Raw genomic sequence first — 21,943 nt, 5'->3', positions numbered from 1 at the left:
TCTATTTATTTCTATTATATATATTTATTGTGTTGATATTAGATTGCAACAGTTTACAAGTTTGAGTTTGTGTCAGCTTATGTTGACTCCTGATCGTTAAATCTTTTTATTATTGGTTATTCATATATAAATCCAGCTGCTTTAAATTCCAACTAGAACACCAAATGTTTTAATCCGCAGCTTTAAATTTGGTTCTCAATTTTGGTTTCTGTGTTGGATTTCCTTGTTTTGGTTTGGTTTTGATTGTTTAAAAATGCTGCTTTAGATCAGTTTTCAGTAGTTGTGTGTTATTGCGACTGGTACACGCCCACTTTATGGTTTTGTTTGCCCTGTGTTTTTAGCCTATTGTTAGGTAGTTGTTTTTGATTTTACTGTCATAAAATGAAAACTCTACAATGTTTATAGGTATTATATGTGCATAAATGCTAAAAATGAGTCATGTTAGCCTGTTGTTAGGTGGTTCATAGGCTGTGTTGCTAGGCAATGTACTGCCATAGTATTGATGTATAGTATAGATGAGAACCTTCAGATGTACCTGTTTACCACATCAGGTTGCTTAGTTTGCAGACAGAGATTTTGTGTATTACAGTACGTTATGGTTGGTATTTCTTAAACTGCAAGTTCAGAGCATAGTCAAACTCTTATGGTTAACTTTTTTATATATAGTTCAATAATGGCACTATTCCCTGTTTTTAATCATATTTATGCATATTTAAGGTTGTTTTTTAGTTCTTGCCTTCGCTTAGATGCTGACTTCATTTTCTGTTTTTCTTTATTTCATTTTATCATTGTGACGTGCTTATCTTCTCTCAGTTTCACTAAATTCTGTCGACATCTAAATATATTATTTCTACTTTTATTTCCTTATAAATGGACTTAAATTGAGCAAAAAAGTTAAATAAACCTATAATAAATAAAGATTGTAGGTATAGAACGATGCAATAATGTAATGCAACCACACAAAGCATTTGATATAGACTTTTGTAGAGACCTTTGTCACAAAGTGCTGAGATGTGAACTAACACACGGAATGTTGTTACTTTTATTCTTTAAGAAAATAAGAGCATGCCTCAACTTGAAATAAAAACATCTCTGACAATTGGAGAAATCCGCAGTGTTATGTGGAATGAAACACCGGGGATAATGACAACACATTGCTCTTTCAGCGATCGACAACCTTCCACCTCGGCTGTATTGAATGACAGAAAAATATTTCCATGGCTACGTTCCGCTAGTTGTGTAATTCCTCTCGTTATAAATCACATTATAAAATGCTGTGAGCTGAGCTGTGTTGGACACTTACTGCTGACCAGCTGCCCCACGCTGAGAGCCGAGGAAGAGGAGGAGGTGGAGGAGGAAGAAGAGGCCTGGTGGAGAGGACTCTGTCTGTGGGGCATGTGGAGCAGGTTGGGCTGAGATGATGCGGGGCCTGTCTGACCCTGCTGAGCCTGAGGCAGCTGGACACAAACACACAGAGAGAGAGAGAGAGCTGACACGATATACTGACAGCATGTTTTACTCTCTGTGCACATCGTCACAATAATCAGAATTTACAGTAATCATGTCATTATGGTGATTGGGCCACAATATCAAATCTAATCAATTAATCAGCAGCTATTAAATTAGCCACTTAGAAGGTGAATATAATTAGATTTACCTTGTACCTGATGATTACTGCCTGCAGTATTTGCACTGACAGAGCAGACTATAGTGCCAATAGTCTGCTCAATAGACTAGAGCAGTAGTTTACCACTGTATTTGGCAGTGAGGGTCTAAAAGGAAGCTTGTTCAGCTCAGGCACTCCACTGTCTCTGTGAGCTTTATAATCGCCTATCTGCAGAAAAACAATTAAGAATCTTCTTCTGCTCTGTATCTTGATGCTAATAACGGCAGCCTGAATCCTAAATAAAAACATGTGGACACAGCAGTCCCCATATCAAACATAATTCATGATCTGCAGGCTACGTGCTCTGATGAAAAAAAAAAGAAACAGTGTATTTTCATGTTTTATGCACATTTGAATTGCTTTTACAAGATCAAGATGGTGTGTCTCCACTCTTAAAAGCTGTCTCCGCCATAAACTGGGCAGGCTTCTTCTTCTCCTTCTGTGCTATTAATTATTTTCTCTGTGGCATGTGTTTGTTTGGATGGTGGGGGGTGTCAACAGCAATGCACACACTGTCAGGACTGTTGACAGGCTCAGAGAATTATCTAGCTTCACTGGAAATATTCGAGACTGCAGGCTGTGACAACCGTAAATTATTCCCGCGGAACAATGTGTACATGCGGGGCTTTGAAGTGTAGACAAAAGCATAAACATTATTACAAATGCATTAATTCATTCAAGAGTATGATCTGCCGTTCTCGGGGGGGAGGGACCCATAATTAGGTGTCCGCCCGCTAAGAGTTCATCCATCCTGGACTGTAGAGGCCTTCAATGTGAACTTTTACCCTATAATTCAGCCCTGACATCATCATTATCAAGTCAATAACTTTTCACTGTCGGCGTGAATGCATCTGGTGCTGCACGCGTTCGCCGAAATTGGGAGGAGGTGTTTGCTCGAGTGTTCCTACTTACAGTGTGAACTCAAACAAAAAGGAAAAAACAGAGCTGGGGTTTTTTGTGTGTCTCTCTTTAAATAAAACAAAATATTTCATGTTCAGGTCAGAAAGGACAAATCGTAAGGATGGAGAGTGTGACTGAGGCAGGAGGAGGAGGGTGAGTGAAACGGAAAGCAGGTGGAAAACAGAGCGAGGAGTGTTTCAGTTTTAAGTGGGGTGATGAAAAGTGGTGTGTTTTTTTTTCTTATGTTGGGCTCTGCAGGGGTTTAGCAGTCTCGCTGAGACTGAAGCTGAAAGGTTGGTTGACAAGCACACACACACACACACACACACACACACACATGCATGCATTGTGAAAATTGTACCAGGAGCTACAATTTTCCAAGTGGAGTGATGCAAATGAGCATTATGAGTGTTGAAGCGGGAAAAATATGAGGTGTTTATCATAAAACAGAGCTGCCTTGGCTTTTGCTTTCATGAATAAACAGGCTAACTCTAGTTTGACTCCACTAGGTGTTGCTCATTCGACAGTTTTTAAAACACAGCTCGTGATCACTTGAGGAGTACGAGTTTAAGAATGTAATAAGCTGCTCTGCAAGCCTTCCTCCTTTTTATACGTGTGTGTGAGAGTGTGTTTGTACATGAGCATATATGTTACCTGCTGTCCAGGCTTGATTGGTGACAGCGTGATTCCCTGGGTGTTGATGACAGGCAGGATCTGATTGCCGATCACTGTGGCGATGATCTGGCCTTGAGCGTTGGTCAGAAGCTGAGGTGTAATTGGCTGTACCTGCAGTGCTGGGTTGCCACCCCCTGATTGGCTGGAGGGCCCTGCAGAGTTGGGCATCAGTGGGATTGTTCCAATTATCTACAAAGGGGGTAAGAGAGGAGACAAAATCAGCTGGGTGGTTTTAAAAAGTAGAAAGAGCGGAGAGGCTAAATGCTACTGGAGGTATCAGTTGTAATGATATCTACTGCTGTGAGTCTTTAGGCTTTTTTTATGTGTTTCTGATTGGAAATGAAGTTTAAACTGGTCATATCTCATGTTCTGTGGTTAATGAGAGCGCTCTGCTTTTGAGCTGGTCTGTTTGTGATTCGGGGAGGAAAAAACATGCAGAAGTGTCCACTGATCATCTGTCACTGAGGTGGTTTTACAGCCTAGAGCAAGTGAAGCCAAAGCAGACTGCTGGGAGCGCACTGCAAAGGTCAGTGCTGAATACCTGTGTGTGTGATGGTGCACACCACTGAGTGTATTATCCATCACCAGGCCAAGACTGGGATGATTGTGAGTGTGTGTGTGTGTGTGTGTTTGTGCTTAAGTGTCTTTGTCTGTCTCTGGTGAGAAGCAGTGAGGCTGCTGAGAGACAGAGACCCCCATTTCACCCACTCACACACACACCAGGCCAGGGAGGAAGAAGTGGAGAGAACAAGTAAGAAAAGAAACAATAAGAGGAGAGAAGAGGAGCAGCAGAGAGTGAGACAGGACCCCGTGTCTCTAATTCAACTCTCAGGGTCCCAGGGGTACTTCACCCCTCCTCCTCCCTCCCTCCATCCCCTGCTCTCCTCTCCTCTGTGGCTGTAATCAGGAAGGGCAGATCAAAGGGGGCAGCAGAGTGTCACTGCAACATTTTAGCTCTCAGAGCTGCCAGAGTGTGGCCAAGAGTGGCGCTTTAGGGGGGACTTAGCGCCTCTTCACCATGATGAAGGTTAATGTCATCTGGGGACTGGTTCTGGGCAGCTCCTGAGCAGCAGTCGCTCTGGCCCCCCCGCTGGCCGCCCTCCTCCACCAAGCCTCATTACACCAGAGAGCAGCTCAACACGGATGAGACGCCCATCATTCTAAATTCTGTTATTTGGCAACCGGGCAAAGAGCTACTTTTGCTAAGATTGCACTGTCTTGGACGCTTTCTTTTTATGTTTATATTTCAGTCTGAGCTTCTGCACCTCAGCCCAGAGCAAAGCAGAGGCACAGGTTTCTCTGGTCCCTAGCTCCTGTTTCCACCACCGCTAATGTGTTTTAGCGCACGGTCCGCCTCCCCTTTCCCCCTACTCCCGTCTCTTTGACATAATAGGGAGGGATCAGCGAGAGAAAGGTGGGCCGACAATCTGTAATTCATCCCTGCCACGGCTCATTTGCTTACGTTGCTTCGCATTAGGGGAGAGATAATTTATCTCTCTCTCCGCGCTGGCTTTACAAATTCCCTGTAATGCTCTTCTGCCACTTAGCATATTTTATTGCCCTGCCTGACGCTTGTGTCTCCTGAGTCCCACTGATCCCGCTTTGCATGCCACGGTGGCAGGGAACTTGTTCCGCTCAATTATTCATCGTCATTGGACTAAGTGGTTGTTCTATAAGCATAATAAAAGAGCAGGCGACTGACAGCTTAGCTCTCATCCCCGTCCCGCTATGCCATCCTTCACCATCTGCATATCTCAGGCAGATGTTTCGTGGCGCTGTCACAACTCTTCACTCAGGCTGGAAGGGCAGGGCAGGGATGTGACAGTGTAGTGAAGTACCTCGGTGTTAACTTATGGTCAGGGGGGAGGGCTTTGTTGTATAAGCTTATGGGAAGTCCTGAATCAACTAATCCTATTTATTTTTCATTTCTGAGCACTGAGCCTCAATGATTTTTTTATGACCACAATTAATCTTTTAGCAGTGAGTGTTGAGCAGAACGCTTTGGTCAAAGGCCATCATTTAACCGTAATGCAAGAGACACTTTGTTGTAGTAGAGGAAAAGGAACCTCTCTTTTTCCTTGTTTACCTTAAAAAACACGAGTCCCAAACAATTAGGTCAGTTTATGTGTGAGTGATCTCTGTCAGTCAAAGCAACCTTTGACTGACTGAATCATTATCACTCCTCAGGAAACACCTGGAAAATATGCACCTTTTCTGGCTTTCTCCTCAGACACAGTTGTTTTCGTTTCTTCAGTTCTCCTGCTTTTTTGCCTTTTGCAGGCTTGGTTATTGGAACAACTTTTTCCATATATAACAAAATGTGGGGATGGCATCGTGCAGACTGCAGGTAGCAAGCGTAAGTTAATTGGTTGTGAACAGAACTGAGTGGTGCACGTTTTACAAATTGAAAGCTACATTTTTCCAAAACATACTTCTACACACGAGTTAGTGAATGAGTGAATGACGTTATCTCTGGCAGTGAGCATAGAAGCCCCACCCACCAGCACTTCAGATCTTCTGTTTGTAAGGGACAGCCAATCAGAAGAAAGGCGGCTTAAAGAGCAGGGGGAGGGAGCTGAACTATGATTCAACCAAAGCTACTCTAGTAGTGAAGCTAGAAAATGTTTTCATGTGACAAACTAATTTATCTAGTTAACAGCACAGTTAAAGTCCTGTTTTTGAGTCTTTTTTTAGCAATTGCTAAAGCTATTATGATAATATATTTATATATGAAGCTACTCTGCTCATGTTTTCTGACTGTGTACTTCCAAACCTGCAGTCCCCTGAAGCAACCAGAAGTGAATTCTCTTACTCTACAGCTAGCCTGAATTTCATGGATAAATAAAATCATTTCCTATTTGAAAATGTCCAGCTGTCGGTTTCTTTCATCACACAACCATTTCATAAATACGCAGCCTTCAGGTACTCCTCCCATTCACTGCTAACTCCCTCTCCTCGCATGCCTTTCCGTTTTCTCGCCTTTATTTGGCTTCCCATGTTTGCTTCCCTTTCCAGTTCGTGGAATGACATGTGAGAAACGTGCCTCTATCCACCCAGCAGAACTCATTAAGATTATGCTGCTCTTGTTTCCGCAGAAATGCCATCTCATCTCTCCGGCCAGGGCAATCTGTGTCTTTAGCCATGGTGGCCAGGCAATATCTCTGCCCATTTTCTCTCCACCACTGTTCATGCAGTGAATTGAAACTCGGGAAGGAAAATGTTTGGGAAGTTTGGACTTGTGTCAACATACAAGTCTAAAGAAAGCTAGCGCTTACAGCAAATTAAAGCTTCAAACAGCAGACTAATAATGGTGCACCACAGAAGATATTTCCTGTTTCCTATCTGTCTCTATTCTATCACTATTTCCTGTATTCATATACAATTAACTCTATATAGTATTGTGGCTCAGTTTCCCCTGTTTTAACTAACTTTGCAGGTTAACAGCAAGTGCAACTCTTACCTGTTGCGTCAGCACATGTCGTGAAAGGTAGAAGATGCTGGGAGAGATGTGATGTTCATGCACAAAGCCAAGGAATCTGTCCTAACCATCAGGATCGTTTCAGGGATTTAAGTCAGGAAACAGCCCTTAATGTCCCCAGTGCTCAATGCAGTTTTAACTGCATTTTAAAACAGTGAGAAAAGAATTTGCACCGAAGAGAAGAGGTTCAAAAACGGCCAGAGATTTGTTTAAAAAGAAAAAAAAGATCTCAGGAGTGACAGTGACTTAATAATTGTGCCTTTTATCTGCAGCTGTTAATCACTGTTGCAGAGGCAGTGAGGATAAAAGAGCCTCATTGATTTCCCTTGGAGAATAAAAAAAGCTTGGGCCAATATAATTAAGATTTAAAAACTCCAAACATCCACCAGGTCTGACACTTCTCAAGGTTCTCAGAGTGCTTGCTTATGAAAAGGTCTTTTGGGAGAGTTGGCAGAGGAAGCGGCACAGAGGCACAATTTAAATTCAAGGAAAGGTAACTTTTTACTCATGTATTACAGACATGACACATAACTTGTCCCTAAATTCAGTTTAAGACACATCTTAAAGATAATAGCTGCTCTCTAGTAAAGACAAAATAAAGCCGCTGTGTGTGTTTGTTAGACCTCCAGCCTTGTTTGAGGTACGCATTAGCCTGTATAATATTTTCTGTGGTTGGGGGGAGGAGGGGCAGGACCTTCTGATAGGGCAGTGCATGTTTCAGAGCCCTCCGTCTGAATAATGCTGAGGAATAATGAGGTGGGGAGCAAAGGATGTAGCCTAAGGCTTTGACCGTCTCTGTGACCTGATTATGTCAGGGAGTGTCAGCCACCAAGACACTACAAAAGCACAGAGCATCCCGTCAAGTCCATATCCACAGTGATCTGTTCCCAGTGCTCCAGGCACCTTGTGAGCCAGGGAAGTCCATACTGTCTCATTAGCAACGTTTAGCATCAAGAGTTCGGACACACTTTACTATACGCAGTGAGGCGCGGTCGAACTGGTGGCTCTGAAATGCTCCTGCAGTCGGTTAATTTTAAAATCCAGCATGTTTTTGTGCTAAGAAATGCTTCAACATCAGCATACAGTGCAAGTGTGAAACAGCGATGAAACAGGGGTTAAAGTAAATAACACGATGTGGCACGAAAGGGCACGCGGTCCATACAATCTTCCTTTAATATGTGCTGTGTGCACCTGAGATAAGATGATTCATTAGATAAGGCCCTGCAATGACAAGCATCATCGTTCAAGCCTCTGGCTACTGATGGAACAATTCTGCAGCCACCCTGTGAATATGACAAGGTCAGCGTTTTGCTGCGCGTGAGGATAAAAGAAGGAAGGGCTTTGTTTATTCCCAAAATGCTTAACATGATGTGGGGCGGCTACTGGATTGTAGACAAACAACTTTAAGACTAGCTACTAGAAGTCTGCGTGGAAAGATCAGACGGTTTATTCTGAGCTGCACTTTTTTATACGTGATAGATGAACTCCCAGCATCTTCTAGAGCTCTCTGGAGTTTTTATTCAGCCCTATATTTAAGCTCGTTGCACTCACCTGTCCTTGTGCGTTGGTGACCAGCTGCCCGGTGGCCCCTTGCAGGTTTGACAGGGCGTTGCCAAACACCTGTGAGCCGGCGATGGATCCCATGGCTGCTGCTGCCGCTACCGCTGCCTGGCTGGCCAGAGGATTCATCTGGAGAGGGCGAAGACATTGTTTGATGGCACCAGTGCAGATGTTTACAGCACAATACAGATTCCTACAGATGCAGGTTTACAGGCGTCACACTTTTGTTTATTGTTTGTGGGGCCAGAATAGGCCAACTGCAGTGAGGGCTACACAGTCCATCATATAGTTCCCAGAGGTCTGTGCTCCTGGACCCAGTGGGAGGCTCGAGGGTAGGGAGGAGCAGCGAAAACAGGAGGGCGGCTGTGAATAAGTGGCCATTTTACCACTCTAAGTGCTTTCTCTGGCCCCCGGGGCTCCCCACGGGCCGAGCCGAGTTTTTCCACCCGCAGCAATGACCCAACAGCTTCCCGCTCTCACAATAGAGCCAGGCGGCGTGGCCATGCATCACTGTATCGTAAAACCGCTTCAATATGCTTCGACTCAGAAATCCTCTGACTCACTGTTACAGCTGAAGCAAAGGAGGGTTAAAATGACCGCCTTTGCCCTCGCTGTAATGGACTCATCTGGTCTGGCCTGTGGTTGTGAAAAGAGGCTCGGTGCATCAGGGAGAGGTTGTAGAGCTCTGCCACATTGCTGAGATTACCCATATAAATCAAGCTAACCACTTATTAGGGGGCTGAAAATGCACTGCTGATTTGGTTGTAGTGCAGCAGAGCAAAGTCTTATTAGGTTGAGTAAGTAGATCAAAGACCAAGAAGAGATAGGAGACCTCCCAATTACTCAACAGAATAGAGAAATAATAGAAACACTGCTTAAGAAGCAGGCTGCCCGCTCCCCGCTGCTAATGCTGGTCGGGTACATGCTTAAATTAAAAGCAGGGTTTATTTACAAGATTTAAAATACAGCGTGCTGCGACAAAAAGTCTCCCCAGAAACATCAACTTTTCCACACTTTCTCTGCAGCGAATTCAGCTCTGTTCATCTGAGATCACCCAGTCGCCATTCATCTTTTACCGTACCCCACCACCATATATATATTATTACACTTTTCGAAATCAAATGATGAAAAAATGCCACCGAGCGATCGATACTTTTTCATTGACAGTAAAGGTTAAGCACATTAAGAATGACACTGCATTTGTCTTATGAAATCATATTTCATGTTGGTGGCCTCAAATTGGCCGTGATTGATATTGCCTCCTCTCGTCTGAAAGTCATCCAGTTTTTCCTCGATAATCGCAAGATTGTCTTTTATGTGTCCAGCAGTTGTCCTTTGGATATCTGAACATCTCAAAACGCTGAAAAACTGCGCGCCTACTTTTAGCTGTATATATGTAGCATAAGAGAATTCAAGCTGAAATAAAGACTAACCTAAGCAGCACAGCTACAGCACATCGACTACAGGCAGGATTATCTGAGTTTACAGTGCTGCTACATTAAAGAGCATCAATGTACAGAAGCAACAATGGGAGATGCATGTACGTATCATATGGCAGCCAGTATTTCTTACACAATGTGTCATTTTTAGTATGTTTGAATCTCCATTATGTCCCCATTAGAAGATAAAAAACAAGAGTAAGACTTTACTCTTATATTTTCTCTAAAAGATGCATTTGCTTTTACTAAACTGCCCTTTGACCCACATCCTTGCTAAACACTGATAAATTATAATTCAAATTTCATGTGCACATTAATAATCTCAAGGGGCTGGAAGCATTTGGCAGTGTAAGCAATTAATTCGGTTTTATACGTGACTTCTTATCAGTGACATATTTAAAGGATTTTTCATGCAAAAATGTTTTAATTTTTTGCAGCGGTTTTAAGTAGAATCAATAAAACCAACATTATTGTTATTTAACCAGTTTTGTTAATTGGGTTTCATTTTGTCAGACAGTCATAAATAACAGGGAAACACAGTTTTCTTTCAAGTAACACAGACTCACTGCCTTTACTGCATACACACCGATTGTGCTTAGGTACAAAGTAGCCCCCCAGAGGCTCCTACATAACCCAGGAAAAACCTGATTTATAACGGTGACTGTACTGACAAATGGCATATCCTGATAAAAGTGTAAGTGGTTATATTACACATGGATTTTTTTTCTATGTACAGAAAACTTTGGCTCCCACTAAACAGGTTTTGCCTTTCCAGATGCAACTTTTAAGTGGGGTTTAATTTACTCAAGCTTATCCTCCGGAGGCCTGAGCTCTTGTTTGGGGTGCATTTATAATTTCCTCTAGCTATTTGGCATTAGTTGGACCTTATAAAGATAAAAACTGAGCATCAAATTTAAACAGACACAGATGGGGACAGTGGGTTTATTTTACAGCATAGCACAGCTCTGTCACCGTTGTTTAAAAACTGTATTTATTGATTAGAAGGAAGTATAAGAGGCAGAAAAGCCAAAATGTAATGTCCCCATAAGAGGATGAAGAGTCTCGATAGGATAAGATGAAATTTTATTAATTATATAGCCAAAAAAATAACTGTGCCGTATGGAGCCCAATTTTGTGTCGGGAAAAGCTTTGATTATACTTTTACCTTTATTATTATCATTATACAAAAGCAAAAATTGTAGAGAGATTCATAGCAAAAGTACCTTTATTGTGATGAAAAAATAACAGCAGTAATGCTTTCCTGGAAGACGGATAAGAAGGAGTCATCACCGCTGACTTCGTATACGCTCAAAGGCGAATGTGAATTGATGATTGTTGTGGAAAATCTTTGAGAATCAGTCGAGAATGTTTTGAAAAGTTGGTGACACATGAAAGCTGAAACAGCTCCACATCCTCCTCTGGCATGCTGCTCCCAGTAGTGCTTTCTTGGCTTTTAAAATGTCTTTTCAAAAACAAAAACAAAAAAAGAAAAGCAAAAAAAAGAGAAAAGAAACGGAGATCACAGGGCGTGATCTATTTGACCAGCTTTGTCTTTCACACAGAACGCACACAAAGCAGCATTATCGCCCACATTATCATCAGCAGCAAAGCCTAAAAACTGCTAATCCTGAAAAATACCACAAGTATGAAGGGACTTGTAGCGAGACTGAGAAACTGAGAGGCAGACGATCTCCTCCCCTCGTCTACCTGAAGAAGAAATAAAAGCTGCTCCGGCCGCTGTGGTAGCCCAGGTGAGACAGGCTGTGAATGTAAAATGCTGACTTGAGAGTTCTTTGAGCCGTTTGGGTGAAAACACAGCACTGAGGGCGCTGCGATTGTGAATGGGGACACAGAGAAGAGCCAACACGGTCAGTTAAACAGAGTTAAACAGAGGCTACAGATCAACACACAGATAATGTGATCTGCTCAGGCGAGCACGCCCAGAGTCTGCCTGAAAATCTGCTGCGCTCGGCGTCATTGTGTGAGTGATGGGTTGTTGGAGAAGCTTTCAGATTTATCTGAAATATTATCATTGAGCCTCATTCGATGATAGGCCTTTCAGATGCTATGTTATTCGGGTAAATCTAGGTGAAAAGAGAGCAGGCTTTATTGCCGCGTCTCTGGCACGGGATAATATGGATAGCAGTTGGAAGGAGAGCAAGGAATAAGGAGAGGCGAGGCTGTGTTCAACACCTAAACAGGTGATTTTCCGCCACGGTGACTCCTCTCAACACCTCGGCGGGAGGCACAAAATGACAGAGCTGGCCTAGCATTTGTACTGATTGCATGTGTTGGAAGAGATAAACAGTGATCATCCAGTTTGTAGAGCCTGCATGTTAACCATTGTGGTTTATTCTTTTCATTCGCTACGAAAAAGGGCGTCTGAGAAGATTTTTGGCAGATCGGGATGCTCCGGTTTAACGCAAGTGTTGAAATAAGTTCACGTCGGTGTGTTTATTTTAAAAAAAAAACAACTAACAGTTTTAAGGCAAAATTCAAGCCAGGAAATTCAAAGCCTCCATTATATCATGTGACAACATTTTGTCACCTTTAGCCCCCTCCAGCTGCTTCGCTCTCCTGGTTTAATATAGGCAAACTTGCAAGGATACACGGGGATAAACACACACAAAATAAATGTGTCTGGCGGGGAGGGAAAAAAAAGCCTGCAAATTGTTAAAAATGCATCTTTTTCGGTATGAAGGGGGGAGTCTTTAAACTCCGCCGGGCTCTCCGTCGCCTTGTTTGACCATGAGGGTCACCTGGTGCAGCAACCCGTGTAATCTCAGGAATAGAGGGAAAAATAGTGTCCCCGCAAACCGTGGAGAGACCCCTGAAAATAAAATCGTCTGACACGAACAACTGGAGTTTATTCTTGGTTTTTGCTCTTTTCATGTGGCCGTTTTAAACTTAATTGCTTTTCCCCCCCTTTTCGGGGCCTGCACTAGACAAAAAAAGAGCAAAGATAAATGGACAAGTGGTGGAGGTGCAAGCAAGAGGGGGGGGGGGGGGGGGGGGGGCAGATTTGTCTACGCTCAGGCTCGGGGATTTGTGCGAAGCGTATTTTCTGCTCATCTGTGAGTCAAGAAAAGAATCAAACATGCGTTTAACCTAACAGGGAAATTTCAAAGAGAATTGACCTGATGCTGAAAGTGGTTACATACAAACTTTTTACAGGTAGAAACAATCATCTACAAAAATATCGGAAAGTTTTACCCTCAATCATCCAGCCACAGCTGAATCAAAGTGGACCCAGCAGGGTAAATCATCAGTCAATACCACTATTGTTTCTGTATGAGGAGAATGTCCTTTATCTGGAGCAACATGGAAGCTTCCCTCGTCCGTCCTCGCCCCACATCTCTGTCTCCTCCCTGCTCTTTTCCCACTCCGGAGTGAATGTAATCAGCTGTGACATGAGAAAACACGTTCTGTGTCTGTCAGGACTCTGCAAGTCTTCCGCTGACAGTCCTCTGCTGACTCCCCTCCTCCCCCAAAAAAGCCTCTCGCCCACCTCCCTGTCTCCCCTTCCTCACATCCGCTGTGCTTATGAACATCAAAATGCCATTAGGCCCTCCAAAACACCTCTAGTCCCTTGGTTGGCGGGGGCCTCGCACCGTGGTTGTGCACTCTGAGCCCTCCCAGCGCCAAATATTGCTCACCACTGGGCCTCAGCTCCAGCCGTTGTGAAAAATAAACCCCAAAAAGAGCCATTTTTGAGGAGAAATATTGGAACGTGAAAGACAGATAGAACAACTGGGGCAGATAACACCCGGCAAAATACAATAACGCTGCATCCGCTGACAGTCGGGCATTGTAATTGCTTAAGGCAGCGTAGGGATGGTGGTGGCAGCGGGTGTGGACGTGGAGGTGGCCGAGGTGGCACGGCGGGTGCTAATGGAGTGATGTCATATGGAAGACCAGAATGACAGCTAGTTAACTGAGGCGGTTTGGCTGATCAAATAAAATGCATTAACTCCAGGAAATGGATATCGCAGGCGGTCTCAGAAATGGCCATATCTAATGAGGCGAAATGCAAATGAGGGAGGAAAAGAGTCGTGAAAACGTTTAAACTAACTATAAAGGGATGATGGAGTGTCGGACAGTGGCCGTCAATCTCCCCGCTCATTACCTTCATGTGAAATTAACAGCAGCTTTAATCATTACATAAAATCTGCTCCAGCCCATTTGTTGATAATTGTGAGGCACGGCGGTTCAGAGCGGGTTCCTTGTCATTAATCACCGCAGCAGTATATTTCCACTGGTTAGGGGACACTCGGAGAGTAAAAATATAAGTTATACTACAGTCCTCCAACACTATTCCTCTTCCTGGAGAATGATCTATAATATTTAGCTGTTTCCAGATGTATTAAATTTGAAACTACTTGGTGATTAAGTATCTACAGGAAAGTGCTGACCATTTCAGCTCATGATGTGACATATTTGGTGCAGTTATTTCTGTACCATACTAGCGCTGGGCTGGAAATCACAGCCGCGACCAGCGTTGCGGGAAAATATACTGCTGCTCCGGCTATGATTTCTTAAAGTGGGTACCTGGCCACGGAAGAAAATGAAAAATCAAATCATTAGGCGATCCGACTGTGGAGAATCAACAAAGACTCTTCGCAGCCTTTAGATGAGCATTACCTCAAATATTCAATGTTTAATAAACCATATTTCTTGATTCTTGAGTTGTATTTCCACTGGACTGATTACATCCCATTGCTTTTCGTTTAGGTGGAAATGGCATCTCTTTTCACTCTGCTGTTGTTTGACATATAAATATAGCATTTGAATGACTTTAATATCTTCCTAATCAATGTCCAGTGATCTTTTGATGTCCTCAATTCAATATAGGAAGGGTCATCCATGCCGCAGCTTTATAAACACAATAAAGGTAAATGATTACTCTCCACAGTGGTGTCCAAAAATACGGCCAGTAATGAAGAGAAATGGAGGAGTTTGAGGAGGAGGCCTGTCATGTGTCATTGGCCAACTCTGAGCCCTAAGATTAATCACGAGAGAGGGGCTCTGTGGCTAAGATGTGGTCACTCTTGATCAATAAATCCACCACCCTCCCTCCCCTCCGTCCATGTCTCCTTCGCTCCCCCCCCCCGCATCCCTCCCCCCAAAAAAAGAAAAAAAAGAAAAAGAAACAAGTACAGAGTTGTTGGCATGAGCTAAATCAGCATAAGTGGAGAAGTGAATTGATGAAATATGCCGCCGTATTTGTATTGATTATCTCAGTTTCGACTTCAAAGGTTTCCCCCCACCTTTGAGGAGTTGACTCAAGGAAGTGCACTTTTCTTGGATTCCAGTTGAGTCTATTTACAAAACCCATCAATTGTACATTCCCGCTAATAATGAAAAAGGGCAGGTAGACAGAGGAGGTGGGGGTTGGGGTTGGGAGAAAATGCAAAAAAGCTCCTCAGAGAGTGCAGGTGCAAATGAAAGGAATTTAAACCCACACAGCCCACTTCATATTACAAAAATATACACCAAATCCAGCCCCGGCTTACTACGACTGGAAACACTGCAGAGAAGAATTTCTGATAATATTCTGCAGAGACCACAAATGGGACTTTTGACTTGCTCTATGAGGAGGGTATAATGCAATAACATTGCATTAAAAGGGCCTTTTTACAGCGTGGCAGAGCCGCGCAGCTGTATTCCTCGTGCGAGCCCGGTGCTCTGTTTGCGGTCACTAATGGGCATCAGAAATTACAGGCAGTGGAATCGCGCCCCGCGGGGGGACTGGCCTCCTCAGCGGAGCGGAGCACTTAGACGGTGTCTGGGAGGCTGCTGGAGGAGAAAGGGGGGAACTCAATGTCACAGCCCTGCCTCATAATTAAAGAAACCCTATTCCTTTTCCACTGTTAGGTGAGCCCTAGCTCGGTGCTCCATCTGAGGGCTCCCCTGTGGGCGTCTAATGCGTGTTGCCCCCAGTGTCCATGTGGGCTGATCAGGGAGCTGTGCCTTTCTGCTGGGTGTCTGAGCTGCAAGCCCTCTGCCCACCTCGAGAGTAATGGGGCCAGGCTTAGAAGGATTGCAGATTTTAAAAAAGAAAAAAAAAGAAAAAGTGACGGAAATATCAACTTGGCGAGCTCTGAAAACTCAACAAAACCAGAAAAGCCAAAAAGTAAGTGCAAGGTGCAATGTGGGTGCAGTTTTAAAAGTGAAAGTGCCCTCACAGTTTTCCAGAGGATCCTTGCGAAATATGATAAATTTAACTTTCGCCTTATTTAGAAATTCAAGGCTCATCGTCGCTCCTTAAGTCTCTAGATTTTCTCCCTGCCTAATCCCTCATTTGAAGTAAATAAAAGTAGTAGAGCTGTCATGGTCAGGTTGTTTTCCTCATCTAGCTCCCATGCTTTATAATTATTCATATGAAATGTGGTGCTGTTGATGGGCAACAGTCTTATTTTCTGCTTCAGTCAACAGTGCACATTTGTATTTCTAAATTGTGGAGCGCTTGTTATGTAAGGCAATTTTCTGCCTTCTTAAGAGCCGGATCTCCTGTGCATTAATAAGAGGCTAGGCTGAGCTGCTGGAGAGCCGAGGGCCCGCTCATGCTCTAAAACCACGCAGCTACCAGCAGCCATTTAAACACACAGCCTGCCATCATATACCGCGAGTATATATTTAAAAGTTTTATTTGAAATCTGGGGATTTAAAGCAGGTGTTATTGCGGATAATGCCAGGACGTGAGGACACTTTAAAGCTTCTACATGAAAGTAAAATTATAAGAGAAGAACGCCCAACTTTTATTCTCATGCATAAATATTTTTAAATGGTCTTTTTAATTGTCATTTCCATTAATTGTATCTTCCTCGCCAAAACTGGCAGAAAAAAGACACTCAAAACACTTTTTACTGGAAGAAATCATTTCAAATAATGTGTTTTTGTAATTCTTTTTATTTCAACATTTAAGAGCGACTTTTCCCTTTTAATGTAAACGCTGCCCAGCGTGCGCCACTGGGCCCACATTTAAGCATGTCATTTTAATTTTGATTTAATATCCTGCAGAATGACGGCGGCTCCCTCTTTGCTAAATTCAATGAGCACGGAGCTGATCTGGAAAATCAATTAATCGATGTGCAAGACTCATTTAATACACATGATAATATAATGGGAAAAATGTCCCCCCCCCCCCTACAAAAAAAAAAGGGAGACATTTGGAGCAAATTGGACAGTGGTGATTTTAACAGTGGTTGACATAAGTAAAAGTGCACTGCAGCGGAAAACAGTGACATGAGTGTCTGAAGGGGCCTCAGCTGGAGACAAAAGCAGCAGTGATGGGCCCGAGATTCGAGGAGGATGGTGGAGTGAGCAGGAATGGGGAGGAAAAGGAGGAGGAGGAGGAATGGGAGGATGGCAAGGAGGTGAGGAAAGATGGAGAGTGCAGACAGCCAGGCCTCTGAAAGGCCGTTGTGGTTGGCAGCGGCTGACCTTGGTGACGATGGGTTTTCACCAGAGGCTTCTAATGAAGGCTGATTGCCAGGGAATAGTGAGGGAGCCAAAGGGGTGGAGAGGAGAGCGTGGAGGGGGGAGAGAGAGAGGAGAGGGAGAGAGAAAAGGATTGAGGAGAGACTCAGGTAATTGCAGCACTTGTGGGTTGAGGCCCTGCAGTCTTGTGATGTCGGGGTGCAGTGGGGAAGAAGAGAGATGTCTGTGGACGCTTTGGTGGTAAATTGTGGAGCACAGGGATAGGAGGCAGGCCCCTAGGCTGTAATTACCCCTATGAGTGTGTGGATGGAGAGTGGACAGGCCCAGTGTGGGGCTCTGACAGCGATCAAGGAGACGACTACGAAGGGGAGAGAGACAGACGGCGGGAGTCTGACGGAGGAGGAAGACAGGACGCCTCCACCTCCGCCAGGCCCCCCGAAAACCAGCCAGCCAGACACTGGACCAAGGTCAGAAGCTATTAGTGAACACACAACACGCTGGTGACAAGACAGCCATGACAAGAACAGCAGCACTGTAAAGGGTGCAGTTTCTGGATGGAGGAAGACATAATGTAGAAGGGGGAAAAAAGGGGCAATAAAAAGCAACTAATTAGATTAGAGGCACAAAGAGACGGATGCCGGGCCTCCGCTGGATGGCGCAGCAGGGTCAGGAGGGTCCGGGCAGACGAACTGGAATAAGACATTTGATAGGCTGGCCTAAGCTTCCCGCTGCCATGGATCAGTATGTACTGCCTCTCCTTTCCCCTGCCTGGGCTGATGTAACTCACTGGAGTGGCAAATTACACCAGACCTACAGCTGTAGCCCGACATTATGATTAATTTGATCAGTAATTTCTCCTGTTTTTCATTTTAATCGCCGAGACCATTCTGCTGTGGCAGGTCTTTCAGATCTAATTAAGATCAATTCCGGTGTAACAGACTTGGCGCGCCTTTACCCCGTCAAATCCCTGAGCTCTCCGGGCGTGGAGAAAACCCGCAGCTCTAATCAATCAACTTCCAGCAAAATCCAGCGGGCTCCCACAATCAGCCCATTAACGCACTTAAGCAAATTTCATAATCTTCCTCTGTCTATTTGTCATCACTGTGGTGGCTATTTCAGGCAGCTCCAGGCTGCCTCTGACTGCACTCTGCATGTTGGGGAGCTGCAGACAGAGTGTGTGAAAGGTGTAGGAAGGTAAATTCTCCCTTCATTTAACCACATTAGCTTCACTAATATAAGTTTAAAACACCGACTCGAGGGGGTTCGGTCTGCTGCCGTACGATTTGTAGTCTAATACGAGTATTAATGAGCTAATTAATGAAATTTGACTCACAAATTAAAAAATGCCAAACCCTCAAAAACACCAGGGATGTAATGAAGGCTTAGGATTTCTTCTCTGTGAGTTTACAAAGAATATCACACACCTCCCATGAGAAGAGAATTACAATGGGACATTAATTGGAACATAATGAGTGTTTGTCTCTCTGCGGCGCTGTGCAGTCTTTTCTGCAAATAGTTGAATGGCTGAGTGATTCTACTTGTTTGAATAATGACGGTAGGAAATAGGGGTGTTATCTGCAAAATGCTCATTGTATTATGGTGATTATGACTCCACTTTACTGCACACACTGGTTCCTCTGGGTAAAACACAGAAACACCAGAAATGCCCTTCTGTGCTGTTCATTAAAACATACAAAAGCACGATCGGGGTGACGGTGCTCACGTGCGCACGAGAAAGTCTCTACTCGGGAAGTGCTTTGAATTTAAAAACTTCTGTAAATGAACCAGAGACGTGGGACTGAAAATCCAATCACTGACCCAAGCGGCGGAGGGAGGCGGAGCTGCTGTTTAAATCCTATTGCAGCCATGAGAGGGTGCTGAGGCTGTCCTTCAGAGAGCCCCTCCCTGTGTAACCCACCCCTTGAAAATCCCAGCAATGACCCAGAGAAACTAAACCTTTTATGGCCATTTTGCTTCTTCTTCTACACACACACACTCACACACACACACACACATACACTATAATCCTATTTGATGAGGCAATATCTTAATGATACCCGATGTGGCCCCTCTGGCCCCCTCAAAGAAGGTCTGTCCTCAGCCATCGTAATCAGCAACCCTGCTTCCTTCACAGAAACACCACCTCGATAAAGCTCGGGAACTCAGACACGCAGTGAGCTTGTTTCGAAATAACAATGGTTCTGCTGCTTTTGTTTAGATTCTTGGAAATTTAACCAAGTGGTGGTTTCCTAGCATATTAAAGCTTAAGAGAGTATCTGTTACTTAAGGTGTTTACACACTGTCTGATGCAAGCTTAATGTGTGGATCTGTATGTTGGTCAGGAGCTCTTGTATCCACAGTCAGACCGGACAGCCTGTTTGGCGCGATGTAGCGGCCAGCCTTTGGAGCCCATTAAATCCAGAGGCTGTTTTTCCTGCTGAGTCTCACTAGGCCGTGACAGGGCCGGAGAGGGCTGCGAGGGGAAACAAATAGCCCAACTCATCCTGGCCATAAAGAAGCTTGCACCACAACCCAATAAGGGTCTGACGCTGATGAATGTGACCAGGGACAGAAAGGCGACCCTGGCCAGTCTCCACCAGAAATGAAACCACAGGGATATAAAATAGGTTATTATCGTCACACAGTGACAGGCAGACGGACAGAAGGGCAGAGATGGATGGACAGACAAAGTGACTAAAAAGGAGGTTGAGTGGGAAGAGCAGCAAAGATTAAAGGACTGATTACGACTGGAAAGCCTAAGGATAGATAACCTCAGAATCCCTCCTCGATCTGCAGCAGCAGGATACGATTAATGCGTCTCGCCTGGCTGTGAGGTTGGATGTGCTCAAGTGCGTCAAGGTTTCAATAAAAACATGCATATTCTAATAGGTCCACATGGACACCACTTGATAAAGATCATCTGCAGACAAACAATCGAGCGCAGAGTATACAGCTGCTGCTAAAGGCCACAATGATGCGATTCCCATCCACATGTCAGCTCATGAAGCACTTTTCTTTTTAAAAAGAAACACTTCTTGGCCTAACTGCAAGATCAGTGAGCAGAGCTATTGTTACTATGGTTGACGTAGATAATCTGTATTAATAAAAAGAACAAATTAATGGGCAACGGCAGTGACATGATGATAAATACGTTTAAACTCTGTTCTGATGTAATTTAAAATAGCCTTTAAATATTTACATTCTAAACTAAAACAGAACTAATAAAGACAAAAAATGAAACCTCAATCCACGTAAATATAAGAGTACTGATGTAGGTGAACAGGTTGGATTAAACCAATCAGAAGTGCCAAATCCACTTTAGATCTACCCTCACTCATATCAGTTGGCAACCCCCTGGCAACCTCTAGAGACAAGGACAAATGTATATTCCCTGAATGGTTGGCGAGTGGTTGCTGTTGCTGGAATAAATAGATCACAAAGAAAGTGCGGCACCAAAAACCTCCTTATGATTTATTTGGTTACTAGAAGATTGATGTAGTTTGCAAGGAAGATGCCAACTTGCCAACTTCGCCTTCAAAGTAAAAGCTCGGTTTTTTAAAACATGCTAGTTTAAGTGGTTTTCCATTTCCAGTTTGTTAGAGACACTTTGCAGACAAGTCATCATCTTACATGTGAATCTGCTAGCGGCCAAAGCAATCACAAGGAGGATTTTGGTGCTGCACCTTCTTTGCGATTTATTTAATCTAAACACACCAATCACTCGCCTATGTCTTTGACACTGCATATGTCTTTAAGACCAATTTTGCCTAGTGACACCAAGTGGCCTCCACCAATCACTCATTAACTTGTCAGGGAGTACACATTTTTTACGTATCTGGGGCTTAGCAATTAATTTTCCAGCAACCTCCAGCCAAAAATCCAAATAGAGTGTGCTGAATTAGAAGTTGTTTTAGAGAGAGGAGAAGCTGGACCTGTGCTTATCTACAAATACATGTTAGTTTGTGGACTCACGGGCAAAGGCATGGGCGGAGTGACGGGTGACGGGAGGCTGCGGGCCGGAGACTGGTTGGGTCGGTGCGGCGGGGACTGCTGCGGCTGCCCGGAGGTGGAGGAGCAGGTGGAGGCTGGAGACGGGACGGAGGTCTGCTGCTGCTGCTGGCTGGGTGGGGTCATGTGATGCTGGGATGACAGCTGGTTCTGGTTATGGGAGTGAGACTGTTGGTGATGGTGGTGCTGCTGTTGCTGCTGCTGCTGTTGCTGTTGCTGCTGCTGCTGTTGTTGCTGCTGCTGCTGGTGGTGGTGCTGCTGCATCTGTTGGAGCTGCTGCAGGTGCTGGAGCTGGGAGTTCAGTGATGAGGTAGCTGTTGATGAAAGGACAGGAGTTTGATTCTTGGTAGTGTCTGGGCCACACGCTGCAGAAGTGTTTCAGCACATAAACAAGAGGCCTTCATTATCTGAAGAATATTTTCACACCAAAGACAGAAACACATGCACACATAGAGTGTGGGATGCATAGGGTAAACAGTGAAAGACAGATGTAAATTGCATGGAGCCACAACAAGGTCCTCCTGGGTTTTTAGCCTGCATGATGGAGTCACTGAATTCAATTTAGCTAGTTGGAGGACAAAGCTATCAAGCCTGACTGATATAATTGCTCTCCGGAGCCAAAAAGTCGTCATTGTCACTCGGAGAAAGAAAGAATCTTTGGTTTAATGGCTCAAAATCTCATAAGAAAGAGACATCCATCTTCTCTGTAAGAGTTCAGAAATAAACCCATTAACTAATTGGATCCAATAATAGCGTGCCATTAGAAAGTAATTCCAA

The 21,943-nt window shown here is 44.1% G+C and overlaps 1 protein-coding gene across 1 annotated transcript in view; it reads right to left on the bottom strand.

Moving 5' to 3' along the window:
- The window catches only part of pou6f2 (POU class 6 homeobox 2), a 29,375-nt gene extending 7,995 nt beyond the window's left edge, over nucleotides 1-21,380 (bottom strand). The window contains exons 1-4 of the mRNA XM_013912357.1: nucleotides 21,131-21,380; nucleotides 8,271-8,408; nucleotides 3,221-3,430; nucleotides 1,304-1,457 (exon numbers count right to left, since the gene is read on the bottom strand). Coding sequence (XP_013767811.1) covers nucleotides 1,304-1,457; nucleotides 3,221-3,430; nucleotides 8,271-8,408; nucleotides 21,131-21,292 — 664 coding nt within the window. The 5' untranslated portion in view covers nucleotides 21,293-21,380. The remainder of the gene's footprint in view (nucleotides 1-1,303; nucleotides 1,458-3,220; nucleotides 3,431-8,270; nucleotides 8,409-21,130) is intronic.
- Between the last annotated feature and the right edge of the window lie 563 nt (nucleotides 21,381-21,943).

Source organism: Pundamilia nyererei, unplaced genomic scaffold, assembly GCF_000239375.1.
Source record: "Pundamilia nyererei isolate P.nyererei 1_Seehausen unplaced genomic scaffold, PunNye1.0 scaffold00087, whole genome shotgun sequence".
Classification (NCBI taxonomy): Eukaryota; Metazoa; Chordata; class Actinopteri; order Cichliformes; family Cichlidae; genus Pundamilia; species Pundamilia nyererei.
The sequence above is the reverse complement of the archived record's forward strand: the minus strand, read 5'-3'. Positions and strand labels throughout refer to the sequence as shown.